Source organism: Nycticebus coucang, chromosome 4 (assembly GCF_027406575.1).
Source record: "Nycticebus coucang isolate mNycCou1 chromosome 4, mNycCou1.pri, whole genome shotgun sequence".
NCBI classification, from domain to species: Eukaryota; Metazoa; Chordata; class Mammalia; order Primates; family Lorisidae; genus Nycticebus; species Nycticebus coucang.
Genome location: NC_069783.1, coordinates 61,199,706 through 61,214,827, shown reverse-complemented (window position 1 = coordinate 61,214,827; position 15,122 = coordinate 61,199,706). Strand labels below are relative to the sequence as shown.

Genomic DNA, 15,122 nt, shown 5'->3' with positions numbered 1-15,122 from the left:
ATCAGAACTCTGATTAACATCTCATACCCCAGAAGACCACGTGTTGCCCAGACAATATTCAATAACATATACATACTGCTTTGTTTTTGGTTGTGTTTTTTTTTGTTTTTTTTTTTTTATTTTTTGGTTTGGTTGGGTTTTTTTGTTTATTTTGATGTTGTTGATGTTCTTTTGTTTTAAAAGTTCAACCTTTTCCATACACATCCTTTTTCTTTCTCAATTTTTCTAGTTTAATTATAATTTCCCACTGCTGTCTTTTTCAATAATTAGAACTTCATTTTTGCTAGTGCTTCCACTGCTATTATTCGGTTTTTCACCCAATTTTATCCCATAAAGTTTTCTGTTTGCTTGTTTTGGTTTGATTTATAGCATTTTTGTCTTTCCTCTCTACTTGCTGACCTCAAGAGAACCATACAACTGGGCACCCCCAGAAGGTAGGGTTTTCTAAAGGTTGTGTCAAAGTACCCTACTGTACACCTATATTGCTCTGTCTCCCTCTTTCTGTACCTCTCTTCTTTTTGTCAATATTCCTTTTACCCACCCCCTCTCCTTTCGCTATTTTTCTTTTTTTTTTTTCTTATCACTCGGTCCTCCCTTCTTTCATCCCTTTTTTGCTCTTCAACCTTCTCACCCCTCTGGTCCTGTAACCCTTAGTCCACAGGCAAGAGAACTTAAAGAGCAAGAGGAAGTGAAAGGAAAATTAGGGCAAGGAAACAGAGAAAAGAAATCACTCATGAGGAAGAATAAGCAGAAAACTCCAGGCAACATGAAAAACCAGTCCAGAATAACCCCGCCAAGGGACCATGAGGTAGCTACTGCAGAGGATTCCACCTATAAAGAAATGTTAGGAATGACAGAAAGGAAATTTAGAATACACATGTTGAAAACAATGAAAGAAATGATGGAAACAATGAAGGAAACTGCTAATAAAGTGGAAAATAACCAGAAGGAAATCCAAAAACAGAATCAAATAAGAGATGAATGATATGAAGAATATAAAAAGGATATAGCAGAGCTGAAGGAACTGAAACAGTCAATTAGGGAACTTAAAGATGCAATGGAAAGTATCAGCAACAGGTTAGACCATGCAGAAGAAAGAATTTCAGAGGTAGAAGACAAAGTTCTTGAGATAACTCAGATACTAAAAGAGGCAGAAAAGAAAGAAAAAGCAGAACGTTCACTGTCACAATTATGGGACTTTATGAAGCGTTCCAACATACGAGTTATAGGAATTCCAGAAGGGGAAGAACAATGCCCCAGAGGAATGAAAGCCATACTAGAGAGTATTATAAAAGAAAATTTCCCAAATATCACCAAAGATTCTGACACACTGCTTTCAGAGGGATATCGGACCCCAGGTCGCCTCAACTCTAACCGAGCTTCTCCAAGACACATTGTGATGAACCTGTCCAAAGTCAAGACAAAAGAAAAGATTCTGCAAGCTGCCAGGAGTAAGCGGTAGTTAACCTACAGGGGCAAATCCATCAGAGTGACCGCAGACTTCTTTAAAGAAACTTTCCAAGCAAGAAGACAATGGTATCTACCTTTAATCTACTTAAACAGAACAATTTCCAGCCCAGAATTCTGTACCCTGCTAAGCTAAGCTTAAAAATTAACGGAGAAATCAAATCATTTACGGATATACAAACATTGAGGAAATTCGCCACAACAAGACCAGCTCTACAGGAAATACCTCAACCTGTTCTGCACACTGACCACCACAATGGATCAGCAGCAAAGTAAGTACTCAGAAATTAAAGGACAGAACCTAACCTCCACACTGATGCAAAAGATAAAACTAAGCAATGGACTCTCACCAAATAAGACGAATAGAATACTACCACACTTATCAATTATCTCAATAAATGTTAAAGGACTGAATTCCCCACTGAAGAGACATAGATTGGCTGACTGGATTAAAAAACACAAGCCATCCATTTGCGTCTGCAAGAAACACACCTGGCTTCAAAAGACAAATTAAAGCTCCGAGTCAAGGGTTGGAAGACAATTTTTCAGGCAAATGGAATTCAGAAGAAAAGAGGAGTTGCAATCTTATTTTCAGATACATGTGGATTTAAAGCAACTAAAGTCAAAAAAGACAAGATGGTCACTTTATATTGGTCAAGGGAAAAATACAACAAGAAGACATTTCAATTCTAAATATCTATGCACCCAATTTAAATGCTCCCAGATTCTTGAAACTAACCTTACTCAGTCTGAGCAATATGATATCTGATAATACCATAAATACAGGGGACTTTAACACTCCTCTTACAGAGCTGGACAGATTCTTTAAACAGAAATTAAACAAAGATGTAAGAGATTTAAATGAGACCCTAGAACAACTGTGCTTGACAGACGCATATAGAACACTCCACCCCAAAGATAAAGAATATACATTCTTCTCATCACCCCATGGAACATTCTCCAAACGTGATCATATCCTGGGGCACAAAACAAATATCAACAGAATCAAAAGAATTGAAATTTTACCTTGTATCTTCTCAGACCATAAGGCACTAAAGGTGGAACTCAACTCTAACAAAAATGCTCGACCCCACCCAAAAACATGGAAATTAAACAATCTTCTGTTGAATAACAGATGGGTGCAGGAAGAAATACAACAGGAAATCATTAACTTCCTTGAGCATAACAACAATGAAGACACAAGCTACCAAAACCTGTAGGATACTGCAAAAGCAGTTTTGAGAGGAAAATTCATCGCTTTAGATGCCTACATTCGAAAAACAGAAAGAGAGCACATCAACAATCTCACAAGAGATCTTATGGAATTGGAAAAAGAAGAACAATCTAAGCCTAAACTCAGTAGAAGAAAAGAAATATCCAAAATCAAATCAGAGATCAATGAAATTGAAAACAAAAGAATCATTCAGAAAATTAATGAAACAAGGAGTTGGTTTTTTGAAAAAATAAATAAAATAGATAAACCATTGGCCAGACTAACGAGGAACAGAAAAGTAAAATCTCTAGTAACCTCAATCAGAAATGACAAAGGGGAAATAACAACTGATCCCACAGAGATACAAGAGATCATCTCTGAATACTACCAGAAACTCTATGCCCAGAAATTTGACAATGTGAAGGAAATGGATCAATATTTGGAATCATACCCTCTCCCTAGACTTAGACAGGAAGAAATAGAGCTCCTGAACAGACCAATTTCAAGCACCGAGATCAAAGAAACAATAAAAAATCTTCCAACCAAAAAATGCCCTGGTCCAGATGGCTTCACAACAGAATTCTATCAAACCTTCAAGGAAGAGCTTATTCCTGTACTGCAGAAATTATTCCAAAAAATTGAGGAAGAAGGAATCTTCCCCAACACATTCTATGAAGCAAACATCACCCTGATACCAAAACCAGGAAAAGACCCAAACAAAAAGGAGAATTTCAGACCAATCTCACTCATGAACATAGATGCAAAAATCATCGACAAAATCCTGGACAATAGATTACAGCTTATCATCAAAAAAGTCATTCATCATGATCAAGTAGGCTTCATCCCAGGGATGCAAGGCTGGTTTAACATACGGAAGTCCATAAACGTTATCCACCATATTAACAGAGGCAAAAATAAAGATCACATGATCCTCTCAATAGATGCAGAAAAAGCATTTGATAAAATCCAGCATCCTTTTCTAATTAGAACACTGAAGAGTATAGGCATAGGTGGCACATTTCTAAAACTGATGGAAGCTGTCTATGACAAACCCACAGCCAATATTTTACCGAATGGAGTAAAACTGAAAGCTTTTCCTCTTAGAACTGGAACCAGACAAGGTTGTCCTCTGTCACCTTTACTATTCAACGTAGTGCTGGAAGTTCTAGCCAATACAATTAGGCAAGACAAGGAAATAAAGGGAATCCAAATGGGAGCAGAGGAGGTCAAACTCTCCCTCTTTGCTGACAACACGATCTTATACTTAGAGAACCCCAAAGACTCAACCACAAGCTCCTAGAAGTCATCAAAAAATACAGTAATGTTTCAGGATATAAAATCAATGTCCACAAGTCAGTAGCCTTTGTATACACCAATAACAGTCAAGATGAGAAGCTAATTAAGGACACAACTCCCTTCATCATAGTCTCAAAGAAAATGAAATACCTAGGAATATACCTAACGAAGGAGGTGAAGGACCTCTATAAAGAAAACTATGAAATCCTCAGAAAGGAAATAGCAGAGGATATTAACAAATGGAAGAACATACCATGCTCATGGATGGGAAGAATCAACATTGTTAAAATGTCTGTACTTCCCAAAGCAATCTACCTATTCAATGCCATTCCTATCAAAACGCCAACATCGTACTTTCAAGATTTGGAAAAAATGATTCTGCATTTTGTATGGAACCGGAAAAAAACCCATATAGCTAAGGCAGTTCTTAGTAACAAAAATAAAGCTGGGGGCATCAGCATACCAGATTTTAGTCTGTACTACAAAGCCATAGTGCTCAAGACAGCATGGTACTGGCACAAAAACAGAGACATAGACACTTGGAATCAAATTGAAAACCAAGAAATGAAACTAACATCTTACAACCACCTAATCTTCGATAAACCAAACAAGAACATACCTTGGGGGAAAGACTCCCTATTCAATAAATGGTGTTGGGAGAACTGGATGTCTACATGTAAAAGACTGAAACTGGACCCACACCTTTACCCACTCACAAAAATTGATTCAAGATGGATAAAGGACTTAAATTTAAGCATGAAACAATAAAAATCCTCAAAGAAAGCATAGGAAAAACACTGGAAGATATTGGCCTCGGGAAAGACTTCATGAAGAAGACTGCCATGGCAATTGCAACAACAACAAAAATAAACAAATGGGACTTCATTAAACTGAAAAGCTTCTGTACAGCTAAGGAGACAATAACCAAAGCAAAGAGACAACCTACACAATGGGAAAGGATATTTGCATATTTTCAATCAGACAAAAGCTTGATAACTAGGATCTATAGAGAACGCAAATTAATCCACATCAAAAAAGCCAACAATCCCATATATCAATCCGTAAGAGACATGAAGAGAACCTTCTCTAAAGATGACAGACGAATGGCTAACAAACACATGAGAAAATGTTCATCATCTCTATATATTAGAGAAATGCAAATCAAAACAACCCTGAGATATCATCTAACCCCAGTGAGAATGGCCCACATCTCAAAATCTCAAAACTGCAGATGCTGGCGTGGAACACTTTTACACTGCTGGTGGGATTGCAAACTAGTACAACCTTTTTGGAAGAAAGTATGGAGAAACCTCAAAGCACTCAAGTTAGACCTCCCATTTGATCCTGCAATCCCATTACCGGCCATCTACCCAGAAGGAAAAAAATCCTTCTATCATAAGGACACTTGTACTAGACTGTTTATTGCAGCTCAATTTACAATCGCCAAAATGTGGAAACAGCCTAAATGCCCCCAACCCAGGAATGGATTAACAAGCTGTGGTATATGTATACCATGGAATACTATTCAGCCATTAAAAAAAATGGAGACTTTACATCCTTCTTATTAACTTGGATGGAAGTGGAAGACATTATTCTTAGTAAAGCATCAGAGAATGGAGAAGCATGAATCCTATGTACTCAATTTTGATATGAGGACAATTAATGACAATTAAGGTTATGGGGGGGAAAGCAGAAAGAGGGACGGAGGGAGGGGGGTGGGGCCTTGGTGTGTGTCACACTTAATGGGGGCAAGACATGACTGCAAGAGGGACTTTACCTAACAATTGCAATCAGTGTAACCTGGCTTATTGTACCCTCAATGAATCCCCAACAATAAAAAAAAAAAAAAACTACCAAGAAAGAATAAAAAGTTGTTTCATTTTGTTCTGTTTTACTTCTCTGCTTTTATATAAGAATTTTGGGGGCATGGAGGAGTCATGAAGATAAAAGCTATCAGTAAAAAATACTCATTTAAATATTGAAAATGGTCACAAGGTTGCCTCAATAGCACAAATGAGCAGAAATGTTTAATATAGCAGACCGGAAAGGAAGGAATATTTGGTTTTGTCCCTACGTACTAACACTCAAAGTCACAAAAGTTCAGTGATAAGGATATGCTGAACATTCTCATCAGTACTTGAAAACTACAGTTATCTCCTAATCCTCCAAGCAAAACATTTTGACAGCCACTTTTAACTCAGAATCACTCAGTTGGTGCATTTCCTTTTCCCAAACACCTGGCTTTCAGCTGTTTATCAGCAGTATTCTAACCCCTTGTTCTCTATCATCATTCTTTTTAAAGTTATATAACTATGTCCATTCATATGCTTTACCAATTTGAATAGACTGAAGCAAAATACCCAAGAGATTACTTAAAGTCTTCTTCAAGCACTGTTAGTGATCTTACTGTTGTAATCAATATTCACAACTGCCTAGAGAGTAGGCACAGTATAGGGTAGAAGAATGTATAGGACTAAATCACAGTGTATTTGAACAAGTTACTTTCCTCTCTAGTCTCAGTTTCCTTATCAGTAAAATGACAATCATTATAGAAACTTAGACTTGCTACGAGAATTAAATAAACTAATGCATATAAAGATTCACCTGACACCAAAGATATTGCTTTTAACTACCAAAGTTAATGTATAATTTTGGCAGGAGAAACATGGAGAAGAGGGGTTTAATAACTGGCTTTTATGACAGCTGGTTGAAGGGCAATAGGTTAATTCTGACTATCCTGAAAAAAAGGAACAGCAGTGGCTGGGCACGGTGGCTCAAACCTGTAATCCTAGCACTCTCGGAGGCTGAGGTAGGTGGATTGCTTGAGCTCAAGAGTTCGAGACCAGCCTGAGCAAAAACGAGACCCCCCATCTCTACTAAAAATAGAAAGACTGAGGAGAGGATCACTTGAGCCTGAGTTAGAGATTGCTGTGAGCTATGATGCCACAGCACTCTACCCAGGGCTACAGCTTAAGACTCTGTCTCAAAAAAAAAAAAGGAACAGTAGCTATCATCTCATCCCTTACTTCACTGTGAGCAAATCAAGTATGATGTATACATGACAAGCATAATCAAATAATGTTATACATGTTAAGCCGTATCATTTTGTTCTACTTTAATTTCATGTACTAAAATATTTAGTGGATTTTCACAAACATTCTGTTATTAAATTATATGCTTAATAAACTGCCCTCCTCCTATCCTTCTGTAGAAGTATCTTCAACACAATTTGAATGAGTCAAAGAAATAAAGTATTTATTTTCTAATTCCATCACCTTCCAAAAGCCTAAAACTGGGACATACTTGTCACCACCATTTTTTTTTTTTTTTTTGGAGGAGGTAAAGAGTTGGTTACGAAAGTAAATAATCCAGTGTTTAATTACCATATGTAAAGACTATTTTATAATGTTTCAAGAAATATGGAACATTTTTCAAGAAAAGACAAATATAAAACAGGCAGGAAGGTATATTAACAGCTATGTTTTAAATATGCACTTTGACTTTTAAACAGTATTTTGCTTTTAAACTACATCATTTATTAATATCAATTAAAAATATATCATATTAACATCAATAAAGTACCTATCAGATACTAATTTTAAAGCATATTGTTGTCAATCAAAGAAGGCTGGGTCAGGACCAAGAATTCTACAAACCTCAGTTTTCCACTGTAAAGGCACTTTAAGTTTCCTGTGCTCTGGGTATAACATAAGAAGTGATAAAAGTAGTTATCTTAACTGATCTTATTTGTAAACAAGTTCAGAAGGATCCCCAAATTACCAGGGAATCCTGATGACTTTACAGACTACAAAATACTGTGATGCCTTTGCTTTTGTTATGAACTATTGCTCCCTAAAAGTAACCATATTAGGTACAAGATCAGACACAAATGTACAGAACACTGAACACTGAAATATCTGGTCATTTAAAGCCATGATTAGATGATAAATTCTATCATCTGTAAAAATGGAACTTACCTTAAAAAGTGTTACAGTGATTTCAATGTTTTCAGGAACAGGCCATACAACAACACCACGGTATGGATTTTTTATTCCAGGTTGCCAGCTATGTGCCTACCAGAATAAAAATGATAGCTTCAATGTGAAGGATAGGAAATGCAATGTTAATAATTTACAATAGTATATTGACACTATTTAACTATCCATTAGATCTGCAATCTCCCTAAAATAAAAATGATTAGTCAAATAAAGCATTTCAAGCATCAAGCTTAGGGCATGACAGTTATGTCACATGATAGGTACAGATTACTATCTGTAAATAAACCTTCAACCTCTTACACACGTAAAAAATAAGATGCAAAAATTAGATGTCTCATGTTTCCAAAAGCTACTATTTCTGATTAGATAAAAATTTTATTAGGAGAGATTTTAAAAATTATTTTTGCAAATAGCAACTTTAAGGCAAATTCATTCCTTAAAAGAAGAAACTAATTGTGTACTTTACATTTAAGTTCATTTCCCACTAAACTATCATGTTTATTGGGGCAAGTAAAAAACATAGCAGTTATTTTAGGTATTACTTCTAATAGTAATTTTTTTTTTTTTTTTGTAAATCTAGATTATCAACATTCCCTAAGGAATCCCCATTGCCAAAATTTGGATGTCACTATCACAGTTCTTCCTTTGCAGCTTTTTCAATCCAAGTTGAGCTAATAAAAGATGACACACCAAGATACCTCAACAAAGTCTTCATCTCTGCAAGCTACAGGACTGTACATGGATGCTATGAAGATGATGATAAAAACTAACATTATGGAGTACTTTATGTGTCAGCTCGTGTTCTAAGAACTCATTTATGGTAAACTCATTTAATCTGCATAAGAACTCTGAGGTACTTTCTACTCGTTCATTCACACAATTGATACTATCTGCCAAGCACTGTTCTAGGCACTGGAGGAGTGAAAAACAATCTGCCTTGGTGGATAGTGAGAAGAGACAAAATAATTAAGTAAACTGTATCATATATTTGGGGAGGTAAGTGCCATGGGAATAAAGAAAAAGAAAAAAGAAGAAGAATGGGGGAGGGGACAAGAAAAGGTAATATTTTTCAATAGGGTGGTCAGAGAAACCTTCATTGAGAAGATGACACTTGAGAGATGACTGTAAGGAAGAAAGGAATCAGACATGTAAACACATGAGAAGAACTTTCTAGAGAGAAGAAACAGTGACTGGAAAAGTGCTGAGACCTTTATATAACAACAAGAGCAATGTGGCTGGAGCAGAGTGGTCAAAAGGAAAGTAGTAGAAGAGAAATAATGGAAGGCTCAATCACATAAGGTCTTAATAGGCCACTGAAGGGTTTTAAGCAGAGGACTGACAACCTAAGTTATGTTTTCACAAACTCACATTGGCTAACATGTCAAGAATAGGCTACAGACATAAGAAAGGAAATAAGGAGACCAATTAAGGTACTACAAACAATCCAGGGAAGAGAAGATGGTGATTTGGCCTGGGTTGTCAGAAAAGTGGTACATGTACAAATTGGTCAGATCCCTGGTACAATTTCCACTAGAATCAATAAAGATTTGCTAGTTGTATGAGACAAAGAAAGTAGTCAGGGTTGATTCTAAGGCTCGTGCCCTTGAGCAACTAGAAGAAAGAATTGCTAATAATGTGTAGGAGGCAAAAGTGCAAGAAGGATAGGTTTAGAAAAAAAGTTCAGGAGCTCAGTTTTATAAATGTTAAATATGAGTTGCCTATTAGACATTCAAGTGCGGATATTCAAATAGGCAGCTGGACATAAGTATCTAAAGATATAAATTTCAGAATTATCAGCACACAAGTAACACTCAAAGTTTATGAGTAGAGATTATCCCGAGGGAGTACAGACAGAGAATGTAACAACATTCCAAGGACTTAGTCATGGAGTACAACATTAACAACTAAAGCAAATGAGGAAGAATCAGCAAAGGCACATCAGTTGAAGTAGAGGAGAAGCCAGGAGAGTACAGTAGATATCCTGGAAGTCTAGTGAAGAAAATGTTCAAAGGAGAAGAGAGCAATCAACAGAGTCAAATGTTAACGACAGGTCAAATAGGATGCAGCCTGAAAAATGACCACTGGATTTTAAAAAAAAAAAAGCTATTGATAACTACACAAGAGAAGTGTGATGAGAGAGCAAAGTCCTGATTAGAATGGATTCTAGAAAGAATAATAGGGAAGAAATTAAAAAGAACCGATACGGACTGGGTGCCATGGCTCACACCTGTAATCTTAACCCTTTGGAAGGCCAAGGTAGGCAGATTACTTGAGCTTAAGAGTTAGAGACCAGCCTGAGCAAAAGCAAGACTCCATCTCTACTAAAAATAGAAAAAAAAAAAAAAAAAAAGCTGAGCATTGTGGCAGGTGCCTGTAGTTAGTCCTATTTATTCAGGAGGCTAAGGCAAGTGGACTAATTGAGCCCAAGAGTTTAAGTTACTATGAGCTATGATGGCAGCGGCACTCAACCCCAGGGCAAGAGAATGAGACTCTGTCTCAAAAATAAAATAAATAAATAATTAATTTAAAAAAATGAAATAAAAAGAACAAATACATTCAACTACTCTGAGGGTTTTGCTAAAAGAGAATAAAAGAAAAGATTGGTATTAGTGCAGGAAATAGTGCCAGAAGAGAAATTTTAAGAAGAAGAAAATATTTTTATGTGGATGGGAAATATCCAATTGAGAAGGAAAATTTAAGGATAGGAGAGAAAAGGGAGAATTGCTAGAGTAATGTCCTTAATGGTACACGATGAAACATTCTGACCTTTTCTGGATGGAAGCACACACATTCTTCCATAGTTACAGGAAAGAAGTTAGAGTATATGTATGCAATTGCATATCAAGGGACAGATTTAATATACAGGGAAACTGAGGCACAGACTTGCCCAATATAACATAGCAAGTAAGTGATTTCAAATTTAAATCCAGATCTTCAATATGAACCCAGGCCATGGAACTGAAAAGGGGTCAAGATCACAGAAACTTATTTCCATGCAAATCTTATCACATTATATTAGTTAAAATGCCAGCAGAAGGTATAGGTTTAACAGTGTATTCCAAATCCAACTCACAGATTGTAAATAACTTTCCCTCTATTTTCTCTACATTGTGCCTTACTATTAACCTCAGGTCAGAAAAGGGATGTAGACACTAACCACAAGAGACATAGCACACTATAGCCAAAGGAAAAAAAATGAGTTTTGTTGATTAAAAAACATCATCTCCGGAGATTCCTCCACTTCCCAGCCTATTTCCATGCTTGTTCACAGCTCTAGAAGAAAAACTCCACAAAGTAAACAATTTCCATTTTGAAAAGTAAATTTCTGCCTATTTTAATCTCTAATCAAAATTCTACATACTTATTCTGAAAACTTATGACAAACCTAATTCTTATATGTAGTGATGGTAAATCAAGCTATTTTTTCCTAGCCTTTTCAAGCTTCCCACAATTATATTTTTGTAGCTTCATCATACAATAGAAACATAAGAAAAAGGCTATTATAATTGAACATTTCTTATTAGCCATAACCGGAAAGACAGAATATTTATAAAATTTGCAGTGAAAAATAACCATCAACCATTTCTTTCATTCTCTTTCAGCAAGATATCCTTAGGAGACCTAATCAAAACCCTAATAAGGAAACTGAAGCAACCGAAGAGTAAATGATTTGCTTGAACCCATTCTAGTAATCAGTGAAACCCAGACTCTTCATGATTCAGAGTTCTTCACCCAACACACCTCATACCCAGCTCTATCCCAGATTCACACAGTAGTCAAGAAAACCATCTTCTGGCCAGGTGCGGTGGCTCACACCTGTAATCCTAGCCCTCTGGGAGGCCAAGGTGGGTAGACTGCCTGAGTTCATAGGTTCAAGACCAGCCTGAACAGAGGGAGACCTCATCTCTAAAAATAGCCCAGCATTGTGACAGGCACCTATAGTCCCAGTTGGCAAGAGAATCACTTGAGCCCAAGAGTCAGAGGTTGCTGTGAGCTGTAACACCAGGGCACTCTACCGAAAATGACAAAATAAGACTCTGTTTCAAAAAAAAAAAAAGAAAGAAAACAGACTTCTATCCCTAAGGACTTAACATTTCTGGATATGACACAGAGATCAAAAGTAAGAAAAGTAGGTAATGTGGAGATGTCCTAACTAAGCAGAGTTAGGAGATGGTCGTTTCAGATAATTTCCCCAGGTACACTAAGGCCTGGTCCTCTAACTGACCTCTTTCAATCCTGTCTTATATTTGGGAATGGTAATTAGACTACTAAACAAACAAAAATACAATCTTCTTAGCAAACTAAAACCTTTTTTTATATTAATAAATGGAGATACAGGTGTGCTAGTACATTCCTACTTTATTATCATTCTATCCAGCATCTCTCTCCCCAGCAAAAAAGGTCCAACCAAATTAGAGCTCTGACTTTCAATATTTCTTCAAGGATATAACAATATCAATTAGTCTAGCTAACTAGCCGACACTGAATCCAGTTAGCACCAGCTTTTAGCCAATTATTATATCAGCTGACCCTTCAATAACATGGGTTTGAACTATGCAGGTCCACTTATATATGTGGACTTTTTCAAATGCAGATTGAAAATACAGTGTCAGAGAATGCAAATGTAAACAGAGGGCCAACTTCTTGAACATAGGTTCTGCAGGGCCAACTGTGGACCTGATTATGTGTGGATTTGGGTATACACAGGTGTCCTGTAACCAACCCCCAAGTATATTGAGGGATGACTACACTAGCAGAAAACAGAGAACCAGTAAAGTTTACTGAAAAGGAAACTAAGGATGTACAAAGCAGCAAACATGAAAAATAAAATGGTGTTTCTATATTCCAAGAACTTGCTACAACTTTTACTTCAAACAGTACTAATTCAAGAAGCTAAAAAGAATGAAAAGTCTAATAGAGGTAGCTAAAAACAGTTATGGTAATAAACATCTAACTCTACTAATCCATGGAGGCAGTAATTTAGGTTCCTAAGAAGTTGATAGTAAAAAAAAAAAAAAATACACATCAGTGCGGCACCTGTGGCTCGGTGAGTAGGGCATTGGCCCCTTATACCAAGGGTGGTGGGTTCAAACCCTGCCCTGGCCAAACTGCAACAAAAACTAGCCGGGTGTTGTGGCAGGCACCTATAATCCCAGCTACTTGGGAGGCTGAGGCAAGAGAATCCGCTTAAGCCCAAAAGCTGGAGGTTGCTATTAGCTATGATGCCACAACACTCTACCAAGGGCAACAAAGTGAGACTCTGTCTCTAAGAAAAAGAAAACATCATACCATCAAACCTCAGCAATATGAGGCCCTTGATCAGTTTCAGGGTAATAAAAAGGATTTTCCTAGAAAATAATAGGCACAGGAGCACATGTACAGCTGTTTAGCTCCTTAGCAAATTATTTAACCACTTGCCAGCATCCTAGACAGATAATGGTAGAAGGAATTAGGAGACATTATCCGAGTTATCTTATACAGTTTTTCTCACTTTTTAAAATCTCATCAAAGATCCTTCAACATCTGCCAAAGGCAGACCCAGGAAAAAGACAACATCCTGTGTCTGGGCACTTGAGTATAAAATGCCTCATTTTCTAATTATTTCATGTCATACCTTACCTAAAAGATGTATATGTAGTATAAAACTAAATACAAAGCAAGCACTCACTTGTCATTTCTGACTCTTGCAAAATGAAAATATTTCACTGGACGTTTACAATTGCCATATAGTTGTTACACTGAAAATTTTCAATTTTTAAAATTGTATATACCCATATGTTTTAGATGTCATATATAAAATCATCTTAGAATTGATAGCATCACCACTGTTAGGTAAAGCTTGCAGCTGGAAGCAAGGAAGTAAAGGTGGTAATGCCTTCAAAAAACTGGTGAGAATTTTAAAGCTATGGTTTCCTTTTGCAATTCTATCTCTCTGTGAGTTTAAATTTCTAGTTAGAAACAGGATTTAAGGCAACAGGACTACTCTGCCATAATTATTCTGGTCTATCTGTCTATCGTAATTGCCCTGCTTTCTATTGTCACATATTTCTACTGTCACATAAATAATTTATTTAAGCATACACAAACCAAATGCAGCCTGACAAAATCTTTGTTATGCCAAGGCTTGAAGAGAAGAGGTAGGAAATTTGCATGTTGTGTTAATTTTCCATGGTAATTATTTTCTGTAACAAAACTGATTCCTAAATGAGCTCCTTGCATGTTTAGCTATAAAAACAGACATGTACCCAAGAAAGTGGACAATAAACTAAGAACTAAACTTTATAGTTTTTTTGTTGTTGTTGTTTGAAACAGAGTCTAACTCTGTTGCCCTGAGTAGAGTGCCCTGAAATCATACCTCACAGCAACCTCAAACTTAGACTTAAGCAATTCTTTTGCCTCAGCCTCCGGAGTAGCTGAGGTTATAGGCACCCACCACAAAGCCTGGCTAGTTTTTCTATTTTCAGTAGAGGCAGTGTCTTACTCTTCTCAGGCTGGTCTCATCAAACTCCTGAGCTCAGGCAATCCGCCCTCTTGACCCCCCCAGAGTGCTATGATTACAGGTGGGCACCACCGCGCCCAGCTGAGAACTAAACGTTAAATAAGGCAACATGCCTTATTATTTCACTATCTAATCAGGCAGTAAGTTGACTTATCCAGTGGCCATTCTGAAGTTCTGGGTAAGGATAAATAGAAAGCATACAGATTAAAAAAAAAAAAAAACAGATTACTGTGTAGTTCAAACACCAAAACATAGTTAAAAGTAAAAACTCCAAATGCTGGCACCTTGACCTTGGACTTCCCAGCCTCCAGAACTATAAGAAAACAAATTTCTGTTCTTTTAAATTACTCAGTCTGAAATAGATTGTCATAGCAAAAGAAATGAACTAAGACAGTAACCTTGAGCAACATGATAATTATTTAACTTCTCTGTACTATATTGTTAAAATGTAATGATTAAACAGGTGACACTTATAAAACTATACCCAAGATTTATTCAGATTCCAAGAAGTTAGAGTACAACTTGCAAGGAGTAATGAATTATCTGAATCCATTGTTACATTACAGAAGAAAAATAGGGTTTTCCTAAGATTTTTCTTTCTTTTTATACTGACAGTTTTGTCAGGAGTAGAAAAGAATTTTCAAATTTT

At 36.5% G+C, this 15,122-nt stretch overlaps 1 protein-coding gene across 4 annotated transcripts in view; it reads right to left on the bottom strand.

Annotated features, from left to right (window-relative positions):
• Window positions 1-15,122, bottom strand: part of EHBP1 (EH domain binding protein 1) — a 412,692-nt gene that overhangs the window by 343,007 nt on the left and 54,563 nt on the right. For all 4 annotated transcript variants that reach the window (XM_053587096.1, XM_053587100.1, XM_053587098.1 and 1 more), the window contains exon 4: window positions 7,954-8,049. In XM_053587096.1, the coding sequence (XP_053443071.1) occupies window positions 7,954-8,049 (96 nt within the window). The remainder of the gene's footprint in view (window positions 1-7,953; window positions 8,050-15,122) is intronic.